The following is a 17,560-nucleotide window of genomic DNA, read 5'->3' on the forward strand; positions in this document are numbered from 1 at the left end:
TTTTGAGACACTCTTTCTCACCTGGGCTGGCTAGCTTGTTTGTTTTTTAATAACAAAACAAAAAAAGTTATATTTTTGGCAAATGTAAATTCCATTTCACACCAAAAGTGAAATGTATAAGCCTCCGGTTGAAGGAAATGCAAATTCACTTTTGTGTTTGGAGAATAGATGGATGGATGAAAATAAAGTGTTCTATTTATGAATCATTTGACCCTTTAAGGACATAGCACTACCCACCTTTGATTTGAAATAAAGCTAATTAGGCTATATTTAATACAGACTCTTTCTAAACCTACTCTTTTCACAAGGCTGTCTTTTTTGGGAAAACATTATTTTGTTATGCTATAAAGGCCTATTTATGTTTTACATTTGAGGTAGTTAACAGTCAAGTAGCACATTTTTCAACAATTTTCTTTCCCACGAATAAACACCCACACTCACGCACACTCTTCACTCAAGAGGAGCAGCAGATCAGAAGTGTTTCCTTGTCAGTTTAGCACCATTATGGAGGGTGTGGGTTTAGCTGCTGTCAGGTGTGTGTCACTATCACTCATGCTCTGAGATTAGCCTTCTAGAAAATGTCAAGTAAAACTATTCAGCGGTGAACGGACGCTCACATTACTTGATTTTCGGTCTAGTCTCCTAGTATTGACCGCCACCTAGTGGTTGAAAAACACAGTGACATTGAAGCGCCGCCACACCAGTCTTTTTTGCACACACACACAAATATTTAAGATACATTTGTAAGTAGGCCTATACTTAAAAATTGTCAATAAACTATATTTGCAATACTACGGTCACATATTAGGTTTGAACATTTCTATATTCATTTTAAACATTTCTATGCCTACCTATGTGACTATTGTGACTTGGTTAAGTCCATGAAATGTGACTAGATGCTTCTCAAGAAACCTAACACGGAAAATAGCGACACTTAAACACAAAACTGAGTGTCTCTTTATTGCAATTCCAGGAAATAAATATCAAACCCTGAACAAGACGGCATCCAATACACTATTCAAACCCATTTCAGAGAGGGATGCAGTTCGATATAAACGACCAGGCATTTTAGAAAAGCACAGTAAAAGAGAATAACCTCCATTAAAACCCAACTTCCGCTATTGCTCAGGCCAGAGATAGGCTTTTACAAATGCGAAATGTTTTCAACAGGGAATGAAAGTGTAAAAAAGAAAAATCACAATCTGTCAAGTTTTAACATGCAGAATCTCATTAAAACAATATTATTTCTCTCTGACTTTTTTTTTGGTAACACCTTTGGTATAAGGTTTCATTTGTTAACTATGTTAGGTAACATGAACAATACGTCTACAGCATTTATTAATCTTAATATATGGTAATTTCAACATTTACTTACACATTTTTAAAATTCAAAGTTGTATTTGTTACATTTGATTTGCTGATGCACTATGAACTAACATGATCAAACAATGATCAATTGGATTTTTCTAATGTTAACAAAGATGAATAAAATGCATATATATATATATATATATATATATATATATATATATATATATATATATATATATATATGCAGCTCATTGTTAGATCATGTTAGCAAACGCTATTAATGTTAACCAATGAGACCTTATTGTAAAGTATTACCGTTTTTTAAATAATGCAGGCCCCCTTGCAGATGTTTTTGAAATATGCAACCACAATATAACTGGATTTTTGTGTTCGTTTTTAATAAATTCCCTATGCATTTAAATCCATCAAGCTGTAACTGTCCTTCAGGCAACACCACATGAAGTACTCAAACCAAAACTGTCACTCTAGCAAATAGTGAAAGTTCATAAACAACACTATGAAAATGTTACTTCTTATCCACTGACAGTTTACTGGAAAATCTCCTTCGAAAGACAAAGTCTCAAACATAGGGCAAAAAACCATCTCGTTAAAAATGTGCTGTACACTCTGGCAAACACCTCGGTCTCAACATCAGCTTACAACCACACATCACATTAGCTCTGGAACTGGTGTTGGAAGATGTTATCTGCTTTTCATTCACAGACATTATTGATATTAAATAACTTACAATATCGAAATACATACGAAAATGTAGATTCCATTATACAACAGTCAAAAAACAAAACACGCCCCAAGAAAAAGCCAGTTTCTAAGGATATAACAGAACATGCAATCCTCACCCTTTACAAAGGTTTTATCAAAAAATAATAATAATAAAACAGTTGCTCTGTAGTCCGATGATCAGAGATACGTCTCAGTTTCAACTCATGCAGTAACTCAAAATTAGAAAGACAGGTTAATGCTAACAAATACATTGAATACTGATGTGAATATTTAATGCACAAAGTATATTGGCATGGACAAATGTGCACAAGGATTGTGGGGCAAGAAAATTGGTTATTTGGGGGGAAAAAAATATAGCAAGTATAAAAATATTATATATTGTATGTCTACAATTATTTGGTCATTTTCAGAAAATCTGTACAAGCAATTCATGAAATTTAAAAGATGGATTTGCTGTTTAATTTAAAGTGTAAAAGATTAAAAACATAATTTAAAAGAACATTCCTTAGAGAGACTGATCTGAATTTTTTTTCTTTTTCCATATAAAATGACTATAAATCCAAACACTAAAAGGGAGATTTATTTTTTACCCTCATCATTAAAAGTAAAAGGAAAGGGGGAAAAAAACACTAAAAAAAAAAAATCGTACAATACAAATAAAACCAGTGGCAGTCAAAACAATAGCAGTTATTTACTCTTGTGACTATGCAGAATATCAGAGACCAGGATGTAGGCTGAACATCCATCTTCGCTCATCTGTGTTAGTGTGCGCAGTCTGACGGAGGAGTTCAGCAGACGCAGAGTGTTGCTTTACGGTGCTGTAGTATTGTGACGCTGGGCGTCCGTTTGGGACTCTTGCCGGCGTTGCGTCTGGGTACGGAGCGTTCCCCAGTCCTCCGGCGGGAGCTGCTCGGGGTGAGGGGGCTGCGTCTGGGCCTCTTCCCCACCGGACTTGACACATCCGGTGAGGACAGGGGCATCTCTGGGGTCCAGTTGCCCTCAAAGGGGCACGGAGTCAAGGAAGCTTTGTCCATGAGCTCAATGTAAGGGAGGTTTTCCTCTAACGGGGGTTCAGCGCTGAGACTCACTCCTGACAGACCGTTCCTTCTCTCCAGCGCCGGCAAAGACTCACTGCTGGCTGAGGACAGGTCTGGATCCGGAGTCTGTAGAGGGTCAAAGATTTAGTCATTTTGTGTTTTTTGTGCATTTCTGATCCTAGAATTAGCATTTTATTATTTACAAGTTACACATGTTGGGAAGCTACTTTTAAGGCTACTTTTGGTAAAGTCCTTTTGAGAAAGTTGACAACTCCACATCAAGTTAAAGGGAAAGTTCACCCAAAAATTAAAATTCTGTCATCATTTACTCACCCTCAAGTTGTTCCAAACCTGTATGAATTTCTTTCTTCTGCTGAACACAAAAGAAGATATTTTGAAGAATGTTGGTAACCCAGCAGTTGATGGACCACAGTTGATGGACCAGCAGTTGATGGACCACTACAAATTATATAAGTCAGTGGGGTCCATCAACTGTTTGGTTACAGACATTCTTCAAATTATCTTCTTTTGTGTTCAGCAGAAAAAGAAATTCATAAACAAACATTAACAACTACAATGAATCCATTTATGAGGATTATTTATATTATAATAGATTTTTTTTTTTAAAAGCAGAAAAGAAAGAAAAAAAGAGCAGCATTTATCTGGCATAAAACAATAAAGTCTTCAATTAGAGAATAAATCAAAGTAAGAGTAATATTGTGAAAATATTATATTATAATATTGTGAACTATTATTACAGTTTTCTAATTTATTGTAATTTATTCCTGTGATGGTAAAGCTGAATTTTCAGCATCATTACTCCAGTCTTCAGTGTCACATGATCCTTCAGAAATCATTCTAATCATTTCAAGAAACATTTCTTATTATTACCAATATTGAAAACGGTTGCTGGCGTCTGGTTATATATCTCGTTTGCAGAAGGTCATAACAGCAAAAGGGTGTTCTACGAAGTACTAAAGATGCTTGCCATTAAGGGGTCGAATAATTTTGAGACTGCAGAAGTCATTTAAAGTTGGGGAAACCACTTGAAACATTTGTTGTGTTGAGCCATTTCAATTACTTTTGTTTGATTTGTTCTTTGCAAACAGCTGAAAGTCTGTACATTTTGCAAATAAACCTGATTTGCAATGGGGGTTGAATAATTTCCATTTCGACTGCATGTAACATACATTGCCTTAATCAAAAATGTTCATTAACTGGAATTCCGTCATTTTGACAGACAATAAATATTGTATTGACCTGCTTTAGAAACATTCCAGTAAACACTGCAAATATGATTAGTAGTGAAAAGGGTAGACACGTACATTTTAAAGCATCCGTGTGAAAACAAACCTGGAAAGAGTAGTGAGGATTTGGGGAGAAAAACAAGAGCTTCTTAGTGCATTCCAGTAAATTATTTATGGGATATATCAAATTAAATCGGGAGAACAGACCACAAATGTGGAGTGTATGTTGTATTTTTTCATACGGTTACATTGGAATACAAAGAAGAAAAAAGAAAAGAATCAGGAGGAAAAGAATGCAGCGACTAAAAAGAGCTCTCGCCATAGATATTCTTGTTATACCATATCACATTAAAATAGAGTGTTAACGTTATTCTCCTAACGCCTGAAAATAGAAAATGAAGGAAATTTTACAGTTTATTTAGTCAAACTGATGGATAATGATTATTTGTAACACAACCCCAAACCAGAAGTGCCTCCCATAATCTAAAATGCAATAGGCTCGTTAGGATAAAGGTAGATATCAGAGATAATATTTATTGGATATTCAACTATGCATGCTCATTTGCCCTTTTTTTCCATTAAATTTGCAATAATCTAATGCTTAAGGATAAGGTTAATCTTTAATACAATAATACTTTAAACACTGTTAAATGTAATATTTATCAAGTCTCAATTAATATTCATTTTCCATACTGTACACCATGTTTTGATGTACAGAAATCGTGCAGCATTTGAAACCATTTGGTGTTCAATTTATTTAGACAAAATAGTACAGAATTTTTATATTAGTCATACCATGACAATAATGATCAGTTTATCAGTATTGGCCAGATTTTTTACATCTGTAAATCCCTAAAAGAAATATTAAAAAGTTCAAAAGAAGTTTTTAAAAAAAAATTCCAGAGGAAGTACCAGAAATGGAAAAGATTCAAACTGCAAACAAATGGCAACAACTCTTAAAGACAAAATACAAATAAAGTGAGTCTAAAGTCTGGTCTACATCACTACTTTACGACAGAGGAAACGCATCACGGCTGCTCTTTTGCATTCTCTTGCCCTGTTCTGTATTTTTCATTTCCCCTCTATCAAAATCATAACAGCACCAGAAGAGCAAACAGGAAAAACGATCAAAGCGGCCTCCCTAAACCTCAAATCCACTCCACTTAAAAGGATTAAAAACACAAACATCTGTCCACTCTCCAGCTCTCTGAGCCAAAGCAAAACAGCCAAGAGCAGCTGGAGGAGCCGTGCTTCAAACACACTGGGGCCAAACAAACACGGAGACATGGCTTCCATCGGAACTGCGCTGACAATGGAGGCCTCGATCGGGAAAAGCAGGCAGGACTGATGAGCAGCGCGTTAGTCTCTCTTTTGGTGGGCATGGAGCCAAAGTGTGGCTAACATGAGCAGGAACTCTGTAAAAAGTCTTATCTGAAAACTTCTGATTAGCTGCGAGTCTGGACAGTGTACAGAAATCTCTTGAAGGTCAAGGGTATCATGACCTCCTGTTTTTGTCTGCTTGAAGTTGCAGACAAGTTTTGCGAAAAGCACTGGCACTTTGGTACCAAGTCGATACTGGAATTGTTCAAATGTGACAATACCAGACTCAGGATACAGATAGTATTGACTGGTGCCCACTGTTGCACTCGTATAGGCAAAATGTCTATTTTTTTGCCGCATTGAGCATTATAGCCAATCACAGGCCCTGTTTACACCTGGTATTAAGATGTTAGCGTCTTATACAGGGTCTTGTCCACTTTCGACCACTTCCAGAGGAAGTCAAAAACCCATTCAACCAGATTGCTTTCGTAGTGTAAATGCGGTTGAATGTGTTCGAACAGCAGCAAAATACCGTCTACTCTCCGCCTACTGACCTAATGTGTAAACATAATGGGAAGCGCACTAGCCAGACAGGATTTAAACTTTGTCGACTGGAGAACCAAGTTTGGTTTGAAGACGAAAAATGTACCGCTCAGTGTGGTCTTGCAGCTATCAGAGCAGAAACAAAAGCTGATGCTCTCCGTAGCATTTTTTTCCAAATGTTCATATGTACAGTACTGTGCAAAAGTCTTAGGCATGTTAGTTCAGAATCCACTCAATTCCAGTCCAAACAGTACAGCTCAAAACTGAATTATGCATGCTTGCGAATCCTATTATTATTATTATTATTATTATTATTATCCAGCAAAGTGTAGAGACAACGTAAATAAGAGATTAATTGTGAGGCGTAGACAGCCTCTTAGATTATAACATGAATTCGCAAGAGTGCAGAACTGTGAGCTTGAGCTGAAATTAAGTGATTGACAGCTTCAATGATTATAAAGGGACCATTCTTTTTTTGCTCTCTGTATAATTTGAATAAAATTTTTACAGAAATGTATATCATTTTAATAAACATTTTGTGTTGCTGAGATGGCCACATAAACATTGCAAAATGGGTATAAATTTAAATGTAGAAAATAAATAATCTCTATAAATTATTGATATAGTAATAACTATAGAAATTGATGGGATGGAAAAAAATCTAACTTTGCTAATAAGTCCTGGCTGAATATGTTTAGTAGCTTTAGTAAGCCTCAAACACTCTTTGCTCTATTACTTGGGGTTTTGTTTTTATTACTCATTTTTATTACTCATTTTATTACTGACTTTTTACTGAAGGTTTTTTAAAGCAATGATTACTTCATTTTAATAAATATTAAAACATTTTTGAAAGACGCAATCTATTATTTACTTATAGCTGATGTTAGCATAAATCGTTAATTTAATTTATTTTAAATATTTTTATATACAAATAGTAAAATAAAATAGTTATTTAGTCAAAGTGAGTGTATTCAAATAGTTTTTGCTATAGTATCGAAATTAGTACAAAGAACTAAATACAAATAGAAATTTTACTGGTATTGGTATTGGCTACTGAACTTTGGGTAACTGTGAAAACGGGAGTAAAACAAATGATTATCTTTAAATTAAAGGCAGTTGGACTCGACACTCGACAGTGATCCTTACAACTCGCCAGAGTACCTGTGGTTCACGTTCACATGACATTGACATGTGGCCAGGAATCGGGTTTTCTGACATATGTGCAAAGCCTGTGAACGCTTTATCTGCTAGACAACAATAAAAACAATATAGGTAGATCTAAATCCACATGATCACATCATCATATCATTGTTATATATCAGGGGTGTCCAGTCCAGCTCCTGGAGGGCACTGTCCTGCAGAGTTTAGCTCCAACCCCAATTATACACACCTGAACCAGCTAAACAAGGTCTCACAAGGCATACTAGATAGAAACTTCCAGACAGGTGTGTTGAGGCAAGTTGGAGCAAAACCCTGAAGGACTGTTGGCCCTCCAGGATCAGGATAGGACAATATATTTCATCGTATCGCCCAGCCCTAAAACTTGTGAAAGCACTAAGGCATTATAGACATAACATTATGACTTTCTGTAAAGCTGCTTGGAAACAATGTGTATCGTGAAGAGCTATGCAAATAAAATTGACTTGACAATTGGTCACACTTCACGCTTGGATATTCTGGTTGTTTCAATATATATTATGTAGAAACTTTTAAAGTTATCTGGAAAACTGTCAGCTTTAACCGCCAGGCAGACGATACAGAGTTCTGCGGTGTAAACAATTTAATCTAAATTATTTAATTTAAATATCTTCAATGTAATCTATTTCCATCCATCCATCCATCCACGGAAAAAAATTGGTTTGTCTAACATTATCTAACCATCCCCCTCTGTAGAACACAAGGCTAAATAAACACTGACAAACACTTTACAGTTCCGCAGAATATAAGATGGTAAATATGAGTTGTCAATACAATATATGACCTAGGGTATGATTTTACCCCCAAAATCAATATATCTGAGACAAAAATGGTAAATGCAAATCCACTTTCACTGGCTGGATTCTAGTTGTTTCCAGTTGTTTTCAGCGATCCATTTTCTTCTCTTTTCTGTAGCTTTTCAGCAGTCAGTAAAAAAATAGCTCCGATTTTTTGTTTAATCTATTTGTACAGTCAATCGCACAGCTCTTCCCCATTTTAGTTTTGAGTGTTATTCGCGGCATTCACGCTGAACACAAACACTGCCACTCAGTCTTTTTGCCACTCAGTGGGTGTAACTTTTGTGACGTCATAGCATACCCTCTATTGCAGGGTGTCATTTTTGCGCTACTGGTGGCACTAAAAAACTAAATTAATTTTAGGTTTTGTTTCCTGAAAACACCCTCAGCCTGCCATTGCTTCTCAAAGTGTGGTTTTTAGCATCTTTTACCTTAATGAGTGGTGTGTTGGAGCGGGACCCTATAGCTGGGTCACAGTGAGGGCCCTCTGCTAGGCTGAGAATGACCTCATCTCTATGCATAGGAAGGTGGGGTTTGCCAGGCTCAGGAAGGGCGATAACTATAACGCTGGTATTGTCTGCACGGAGCATCCGTTGACGCCATCGCATCAACGCATGGCAGCCCAACCGACGTGCAACCGACATCCCGAAGGGTGCCTGTAGGGCATAAAACACACTCTTAAGGCCCGTTCACACCTAGAATGATAACTGGAAAGATAACAATAACTACATTAGCTCAAGCTCTTTAAAGCAGGACAGATTCTGATTGGCTTTCAATATTTTTATCGTTCATCAGCTGTAAAAAAATCATTCTGAAAGTCATTCCATCTATATCGTTGCTCTGTGCCGTTACCGTTATAGGTGTGGTGTGGACTCTGCTAGTCTTTTATAATTACATTACATTACATTACATTTACATTTAGCTGACGCTTTTATCCAAAGCGACTTACAATTGCTATATATGTCAGAGGTCGCACGCCTCTGGAGCAACTAGGGGTTAAGTGTCTTGCTCAGGGACACATTGGTGTCTCACAGTGGATTCGAACCCGAGTCTCTCACACCAAAGGCATGTGTCTTATCCATTGCGCCACACCACCCCCTAATTAGAACTATATTTTTATACTTATCATCCTTAGTGTGAACGGGCCTTTAGAAATTAACACAAATAGCAGTGAGAAGTTAGAATAGTGCAACATGTGGTTAGAAACTATTTTTTTTCGTACCACAGCTTCATCATGGCTCTGGCACACAGTCACCGCCTCTTGCGGTGGCACCATGTTCCAAAGGCCATCACTGCCAACGATGATGTAACGATGCCGTCTTGGGTCAAGGGTCACCACATTGGTGTCAGGCTCAGGAGACACCACAAACTCTCCACTGTAGAAGTCATAACTCCATAGATCACCTGCACGGACACGTTTACAACATTATTTCCATACAGTCACATTTGTCAATAAATACATCCTGGAAATTCTAGAAAAGCTTCAGGAAAAATCTCTAAATTTTGATATTAAGGACCATCAGCTCGAAAAACAAGTCTGTCAATTCCATCTCAGCTTTAAGTTTAAAGGGATGGTTCACTCAAAAACAAATATTCTTTCATCATTTACTCACCCTCATGTGCCTATCAGTATAGGGGCTTTCGCACCGGATGGTTCTAGGAACTAGCCACCAGGGTGGTTCCCAGAGAACTAATAGTTCCCCTAGGAACGTTTTCCTGGTTGCATTAACACCGCTAGAAGGAACTCTGAAGTGACGTAAGCCGCGCTTGTTGTTGTGACTTTAATTTTGACGGCACGGCGGACCTTTATTTTGACAGCACTGAGAACGCCAACCAGAGCCACACACACAGTGCTCACATTCTCCGTGTTCATTAGTTTACGATCTGTCTAACAGTCCTGTCTAATACATTATTAGATAGAACTGTTATACAAAGAAAGTAGACAGTATATGAAAAGGTATTAGCGTATGCCGTGTGGTTGATGTCCAGTGTTGCTAGCTGATCAAAAATACATAATCATATTTCGCTTGGTCCCCTCAAAGTTGCGTTGGATTTCCTCCTTAGTGTAAAGGTTGAGAGGTCCATCTATCACTGTTTTCCAGTTTTGTAGAGTTAGTTTGTTATAATCTGTGTTTACACTACTTTTTTTTTAATGGCGGGTGCTGGTGTTTCACGTGTGTTCGGCCAATCAGTGTACACTAACGTCACGGATAGTTCCTATAGTCCTGGTTTATTTTTTGATTTTTTATTAAAGCTAATAGAACTAGATGTTTCAATCCCCTTAGTAGGAAACTCTTCACAGTAGCAGTCGGTGTGGAGTGGTGAAAAAGGAGGGTAAGGTATGTCATTGGGGTCATCAGATGGGCACCCTGCTTCATCGACGTTTCGTTGATTGAAGCCCACAACGTCTCCAGAAGGCTCAACAGTGTACCCAGCGTCCCAGGTACACCCCCTCCATGCCATACCCTCCATATCCCTGATGGACTCTGCCTGGCAGGGGCGTCCTTCTCCCTGAGTCGGGCCTAAGCCTGACCGCATACCATCTGTCTCTACCTTGCTGCCCAGTCGGGGTCCTTACGCTTGATCCAGAGCCAGTTACTGCTTTTTTCGGCAGCACTTGACATAGACTTGATGGCCTGTTGGAGAGAGCGACCCTGCACCCCTATTTTCCTCAGAAAACTGGTGGTAGATGTGGCAACAAATCCCCTGCATCCCACTTCTACTGGGAAGATGCTGGTCTTCCAGCCGTTCTGGGATGCTTCAGCTGCCAGGTCGGAATATTTGTTCTTTTTCCTCTCATAAGCCTCTTCAACCCCATCTTCCCATGGTACGGTTAATTCCACAACATATGCTAACTTTGTTGTTGGAGACCACAGGACCATGTCTGGCCGGAGTGTTGTAGCCACTATTTCTGGGGGAAACACAAGCTTCTTATCAAGGTCCACTTCCAATTTCCAATCCCGCGCTGACTGCAGGATGCTTGCATCCTTAGGTGTTGTACTATGCTCTTGATGTTGGCCAGCTGGTACGAAATTTGTGAAGTTGACCTCTCCTGCTGATGTTTGTGGGAGATTGTTTGTTGTAGTTCGTTTCTGTTCCAGTATTGATGCCAGTTCTCTGAGTACTTGATTATGCCGCCAAGTATAGCGCCCTTGGGTGAGACTTGTAGTACACCCTGATAGAATGTGCCTTAGGGATGCAGGTACTTGACACAGGGAACACGTGGGATCTTCTCCATAGCACTCTTTCAGATTTTGAGGGGAGGGTAGCAGGTCGTATGTGGCCCTAATGACAAAACTCAGCCGTGCTCCCTCCATCTGCCAGATGTCACGCCAGCTGAGCTTTTTCTTCTCCAGGCCCTCCCAGTTGGTTCATCTCCCTTGCTTGGCCATTGATATGGCTTTGGCATGTCGCTCTCCCTCCTCCTGTCTACTAACCTCTTCTACCACTAGCTGTCTCTTCTGCACTTTATGCCAAAGAGGAGTTTTGGGGATGAGTCCAAACCCTGCCCTTCCATGCTGTACTTGTCCAACCACATCTCTGAAATGAAGCGCAGACTTTGTACTCCGAACAGCTTCTGATGGAATCCACTTCCTTCCCGCTACCACCCGGGGGGCCGCTGTTCGAATGACTGCATCCTCTGATTCAGATAGGGTCATAACGAGCCTTGCTTTGGTGCATTTGAACTCTTCCACGAGCCCTGTGATTGGTAATTCCAACTTGCCATGTCCATAAAGGCCAACGGAACTTAAACAACGTGGAATTCCAAGCCACTGCTTCAGCTGTGTGCTTATCAGCCGTTCCAACTTTTCAACCTTGGTGATGGGGATCTCATACACAGTTAACAGCCACAAGAGTATTGGGAGTATTCCAAACTGAAAACACCATAACCTGAGTTTTCCTGGCAACAAGGTCTTGTTGATGCGCTCCATGTACAGGCTGGTATCATTTTTTAGTTGTTCAAACTGCTCTGTGTCTTTGAGCTTCGCATCATACCATCTCCCCAAGCTCTTTACTGGCATTTCTGAGACAGTTGGGACAGTTGTTCCGCCAATATGAAATCTTTGGTCTGTGACTTGGCCTTTCACGATAGAGATGCTTCTGCACTTATTGGGCTTTAACTTCATCCTCGCCCATGTTATATTTTGATGAAGTTTCTCCAGCAATCTCTTGGTGCAGGGGACAGTTGTTGTGAGTATTGTTAGATCATCCATATAGGCTTGAATTGGTGGTAACCTCTGATTACATTGTAGTCGTTCTCCTCCCACAACCCATTTCGAGGCTCTAATAATGATCTCCATTGCCATCGTGAAGGCCAATGGGGAGATGGTACACCCCGCCATGATGCCTACCTCCAGCGGTTGCCACCTTGTGGTGAAGCCTGATGTTGTAAGGCAAAACTGTAGGTCCTGGAAGTAGTATTTCACTAGATTTGTGATTGTAGTCGGCACTTGGAAGAAATCAAAGGCAGCCCACAGAACTGAATGAGGAACTGAACCAAAGGCATTGGCCAGATCAAGGAACAAGACGTGAAGATCTTTCCCTTCTTTCTTTGCAGTCTGGATTTGATGCCATATGATGCTGTTATGTTCAAGGCATCCCAAAAAGCCAGCGATGCCAGCATTTTGGATTGATGTGTCAATGAAGTGGTTTTGTTTTAAATACTGTGTCAGTCGGTTTGCCAACACTTTGAAAAAGATCTTGCCTTCAATGTTCAGAAGGTTTATCTGGCGGAACTGTTCCATGGTGGTTGAGTTCTTTTCTTTTGGGATGAACACCCCTCCCGCTCTTCGCCAGGCTTTCGGGATGATTTGCTTGACCCACGCCACTTTCATGTTTTTCCACAGAATTTTCACAACATCTGGAGCGTTCTTGTAGACACTATACGATACGCCGTTAGGGCCTGGTGCAGATGCCGATCTTGCCTTTTTCACTGCCTGCTTCACCTCGCTCAGTTTGGGAGGGCTGATATCAAACTGATGTTGTGGTGGTGATATTGGAGGTATGTCAGTGGGGACAACGATCGGTTCATCTTTTTTCCTATTAGTATAGATGGTTCTCAGATGCTCTTCAACCTGTCACCTTTCTCCACAATTTTCTTAGCCGTCACCTCTCTTTCACAAGTTGTTGGATTTCTTGCAGCCGACGGGACTTGGGGGCGGGAAGCATGTCTTTCTTTCTGACCCGCTCCTTCACTCCACATTTCTCCTCTCCGTAGCTGTAGATAAGGTCACCCATCTTCTCCAGCTTCTTCTAGGCTGATCCTTTGATGTTATTTAGGATAAGGCTTAAGTCTTAAGTGTTGATGGTTTCCCACTCCTTGCTGCTAGACTTCGGCCATTTGACCAACGGCTTACATCCTTGCATGTTTTCATTTTTGCGGTGGGCTGGTTGTTGTCTTGGACTGGTGGTTTTACCTGAAGCCTTCTCCTCATTCCCTGGGGTGCTGATTCTCTGCGGACTGTGGGGTTCTTCCTGCCGCTGATTTTCATCCGACTGATTTAACCTTCTTCTTGACAGAATCTGGTCAATGCGGGGCCCTGGGTTGGTGGTTCTCAGGCATTTCATCCGTCCTTGATGTATCTTGATGTTACTTTCGCCCATCCACACACGCAAGTCTGAAGAACATTTCCAGCTGCTGGTTTCTCAAGAGTCTTACTACTTCCCTTCATTCAATGTCATGTCCATTCCAAGGGTCATTACCGGGAGGTCAGTCTGTGAGTCTTCTTGCGCCCCTGCTCTCGCAGACTCTAGGGGTATTCTTCTTTTGAACTTTTCGTAGCCAGATAAGGTGGCTCTTAGAGTTTAGACCCTACTCTGAAGTATGAGCTAAATTAGTTCCTCCAAAAGGAGCTCCTAGAACTAAAATCGTTCCTAGTTTCTGCGGTGCAAACACGCCAAATCCGGGTACTTCCGCCAATAGATGTAGGAACAATGAAAAGGTTCCCCTGTGCGAAAGCCCCTTATGTATTTCTTTCTTCTGTGGGCCACAAAAGAACATATTTGAAGAATGTTTTTGTCCATACTTTATTATAAAGTTCATTTCCATTCTCCAATATTTGTTAAAGTTGTAAATAAAACAGATCACTGGAGTAGGCTATGATTTACAAGAAAATACTATTTCAGTCTTTTAACTCTAAAATTTCACAGTTCCTTTCAATGCTGTTTCCCTGTAATTGCTCAAATTTACTGGTAATTGTGAAAATTGTTTCTACATTAATTATGTTTTTAGGGTATGTGAATAAAAGCCTAAATTAAATCAGTTCATCGTTTAAAGTGATTGTGTCTCTTCAGAAGACTTGGATTTAAAAACCACTTGAATCATATGAAGCGTGAATGTTTTGGGGAATTGAGTTGCGATGAAGGGACAGAAATCTCCCCGGTTTCATTAGAAATATCTTCATTTGTAGATGGACGAAAGTCTTGTGTGGTTGAACGAAATGAGGGTGATGCTGCCAGAACTGATGACCGAATTTTCATTTTTGGGTGAACTACTGTATCCCTGATGATGAATAGTGAAAAGGCACTGAATTTTACTCTAATGGATTTTTACAGGATTTTTGCAGGTTTACACAATCCTTCTAAACACCATTTAAAGCAATGGCTTATGAAGTCAGTACAAACCACATATTACTTAATATTTAATATATCGGAGTGAGAGTGTAATTAAGCGTTTACCCAGAGCTCTGGCAACAGCGAGGAAGGGGATCTGATCGATCGGTGTGCTCCTCCTGACCGGGCCGTTGTGAGTTAGCCTAGGCCTCTTCCACACCACACGGTTCACGCCAGACTTCTTCACCACACTACACTCACACACAATAAAAGGAAATGACTGCATGAATCCAAGAGATTGATTCTTATGATGACTAGAGAGTATTAAAAATAAAAATCAAGCTCTCACCTTCCTCCCAGTCCCTCAATTCTCTGCTTCTCTTTCGGGAGCTCGGGCTTGTGGTCTTGTGTGACCTCCACAGCTTTGATGACTTTATCAGAGGGATCTTCCCTCACACCCAGCACAACAGACGAGTCCCCGACATGAGCCACAAACATGCGGTCCCCTCTGATGACCACCACACTGGCTGTAGTGCCTGAAGTACTGGGGAGCCCAGTTAATGTTTTTGGCCATTCAGCTGAATAACAGACACAGGGTTAAACACTACAGCATCAAGACATTGATTGCAAGGCCATTTCCTCCACAGCTGAATAAAATCCAGTTCTGTAAGTCATAATGAGATACTTTCAAATAATAATGAATTAACATCTCATAATACTTTTATCTTCAATGTTATTTAATTATATTATACATATTACACAAGAATGAAAACAACCGTTTCGCAAAACGTGCCAAGTTTGCTGTGTTCTTGCATTTCCACGGCTTTGACCAACAGATGTCGCTAGCCTGCCATCTTTTTTATTCACCACCAAGTCATTACTATGATATGTTAAGTCCTTATTATTGCCTGAGGAAGTTCTGTTGACCAAAGCGTTGCGTATTAAAACCATTAGCATAAGTGATTAAAGTTCGAGTGGTGTGCGAGACTTTTTCATATTTTGGTTAACGTCGTGTCTTCTACAGATTCAGGTGTGCAAAGTAGATATTTCTACATTTTAAAGTCATCATTATTATGAGAGTTTATCATTATAATGAGATACTAAGTCATTGTTTTGATAAAGTATTTCATAATAAATGTGAAACCAAGTCATTATTACGAGAAAGCTTCTCATAATGAGATGAATTATTAGCCTATTATGAGATACAAAGTCATTATTACAAGAAACTCTCATTACGAGAAACCCATTTTTACAAGAAACCTCATTATTATGAAAAAATCTCATAATCAGATGTTAAGTCATTATTATTAGAATATTTCTCATTATTACGAGGTTTTACACGATATTAAGCCATTATTACGAGAAAGGTTCTCTTCTCATTATGAATGATATGTTAATACTAATTCATTAAAAAATTATTCATTTTCTATTTCTAATTCATTTTCTTCTAAATAAATACTATAACATTAACTTATGAGAGCATTTCTCATTATTATGAAATACTAAGTACACAGTTATGAGACAGTTTCTCAAATAATAACAGTAACGTTAATATTACTTTTCTCAATATAATGAAATACTAAATAATAATTATGAGAAAGTTTCTCACTATTATGCCAACAGAATCATATTTTACTCAGCTGTGGCGGAAACGGATTCCATAGTATAATGTATTTGCTTCATCCCTCTAAAAGTGTGTAAAGGTCTGCAACAACTTTTTTTGGATAGATCTGCTTATTAACCTGTCAATTTCCGCGCATGCGCACTGAGACCCATCCGTTCGATTTTTTTTCGTGTTTTCTGCAGTAAGTATATAGCGTGGCGCCCAATTTCAAAAAGTTTATTATTACTCAGTCGCTGCCCCAGTATTATATTCATCTGTCTGGGAATAATTTTAACACGTATGTTATTTCAGGCGTTAAAAATTGCCTGGAGGTCTTAAATTACACTGATCACCATAACCTTATAATTACGCTAACGGTTACTCACAACGTAGTCAACTTCAGACATTTAAAAAATATATCAATTAAGAAAAGCACTCTCGTCAGAAAATGTCTTGAGAAATAGTCTTGAATGTACTTACGAAGCTTTTTCCACATTGCATGATGACATGCGACGAAGCCCTTACGAATTGCGGCACAAACTTTCCGGTAATCCTTAGACCAAAAGCCCCGCTGCTTCTTGAGAAAATCCCAGAGGTGATCTCGAGCGAACAGCGCGGCTTCTCGCCCTCCGTGGCCGTCAAACACGGCGAAGAACGCGACCGATCTCCTGCTGTCCGCTGCCGCCGGTTGAGTCCCGAGCTCCTCGGTACCGTCGCTCTCATCGGTCGACAGGGTGTTTCTCCACGTTACCATGACGGGTAAAGGCTTGTTTGTGCAGTCCGGCGGGTCGCTTTCGGAGACGGGCTCTTGGTCCGGCTTTGGATCAGTGTGTCCGGCCTCTCGCAGCTCATCGTCGCTGGGTTCCAGCTCCACGATCACCTCAGTTAAATCCTCCATGTATTTCCTTCCTCCTTGTTCGGAGAAGACGCTCACTCGCAGCGATAGGTCTAAATTCATGGCCACTCGGACAGCCCTTGCTGATAGTTCAACCTAAAGACTGCACAAACGTGGTTAAAAGATTATGGTTAACCTCAAAAACATTTATTAATCTGAGCTCGTCTTTTGTTTATTTTCTAAGCTGCCAGTCTTCCTTCCTTCACAGGCACATAGTAATGCAGGCAGAAGTGTCATTAGCGCCACCTGTTGGACAGGATGATTGTGTACGATGCAGGGAAACATGGCAAGCCGTTTTAAGATTTAAACCTTAA

At 39.6% G+C, this 17,560-nt stretch overlaps 1 protein-coding gene across 1 annotated transcript; it reads right to left on the reverse strand.

Moving 5' to 3' along the window:
* Nucleotides 1–1,689: 1,689 nt before the first annotated feature.
* ppm1db (protein phosphatase, Mg2+/Mn2+ dependent, 1Db) lies at nt 1,690–17,477 on the reverse strand. Its single transcript, XM_084114476.1, has 6 exons — nt 16,832–17,477; nt 15,098–15,326; nt 14,875–14,999; nt 9,419–9,600; nt 8,628–8,852; nt 1,690–3,218 (listed from the first exon to the last, which is right to left on the reverse strand). Exons 1-6 carry the CDS (start codon nt 17,307–17,309, stop codon nt 2,844–2,846), a joined length of 1,614 nt encoding a protein of 537 aa, XP_083970602.1. The 5' UTR covers nt 17,310–17,477; the 3' UTR covers nt 1,690–2,843.
* Between the last annotated feature and the right edge of the window lie 83 nt (nt 17,478–17,560).

This window comes from Abramis brama, assembly GCF_963993115.1.
Source record: "Abramis brama genome assembly, chromosome: 5".
NCBI lineage: Eukaryota > Metazoa > Chordata > Actinopteri > Cypriniformes > Leuciscidae > Abramis > Abramis brama.

Excerpts from the sequence above, each read along its gene's own strand:
- ppm1db (XM_084114476.1), bottom strand. The coding sequence starts at position 17,309 with ATGAATTTAGACCTATCGCTGCGAGTGAGCGTCTTCTCCGAACAAGGA. Across the intron at positions 15,327-16,831 it reads TGCAATGTGGAAAAAGCTTC|CTGAATGGCCAAAAACATTA; the intron begins GTAAGTACATTC and ends TCTGTTATTCAG. Across the intron at positions 3,219-8,627 it reads CCAACACACCACTCATTAAG|ACTCCGGATCCAGACCTGTC; the intron begins GTAAAAGATGCT and ends GACCCTCTACAG.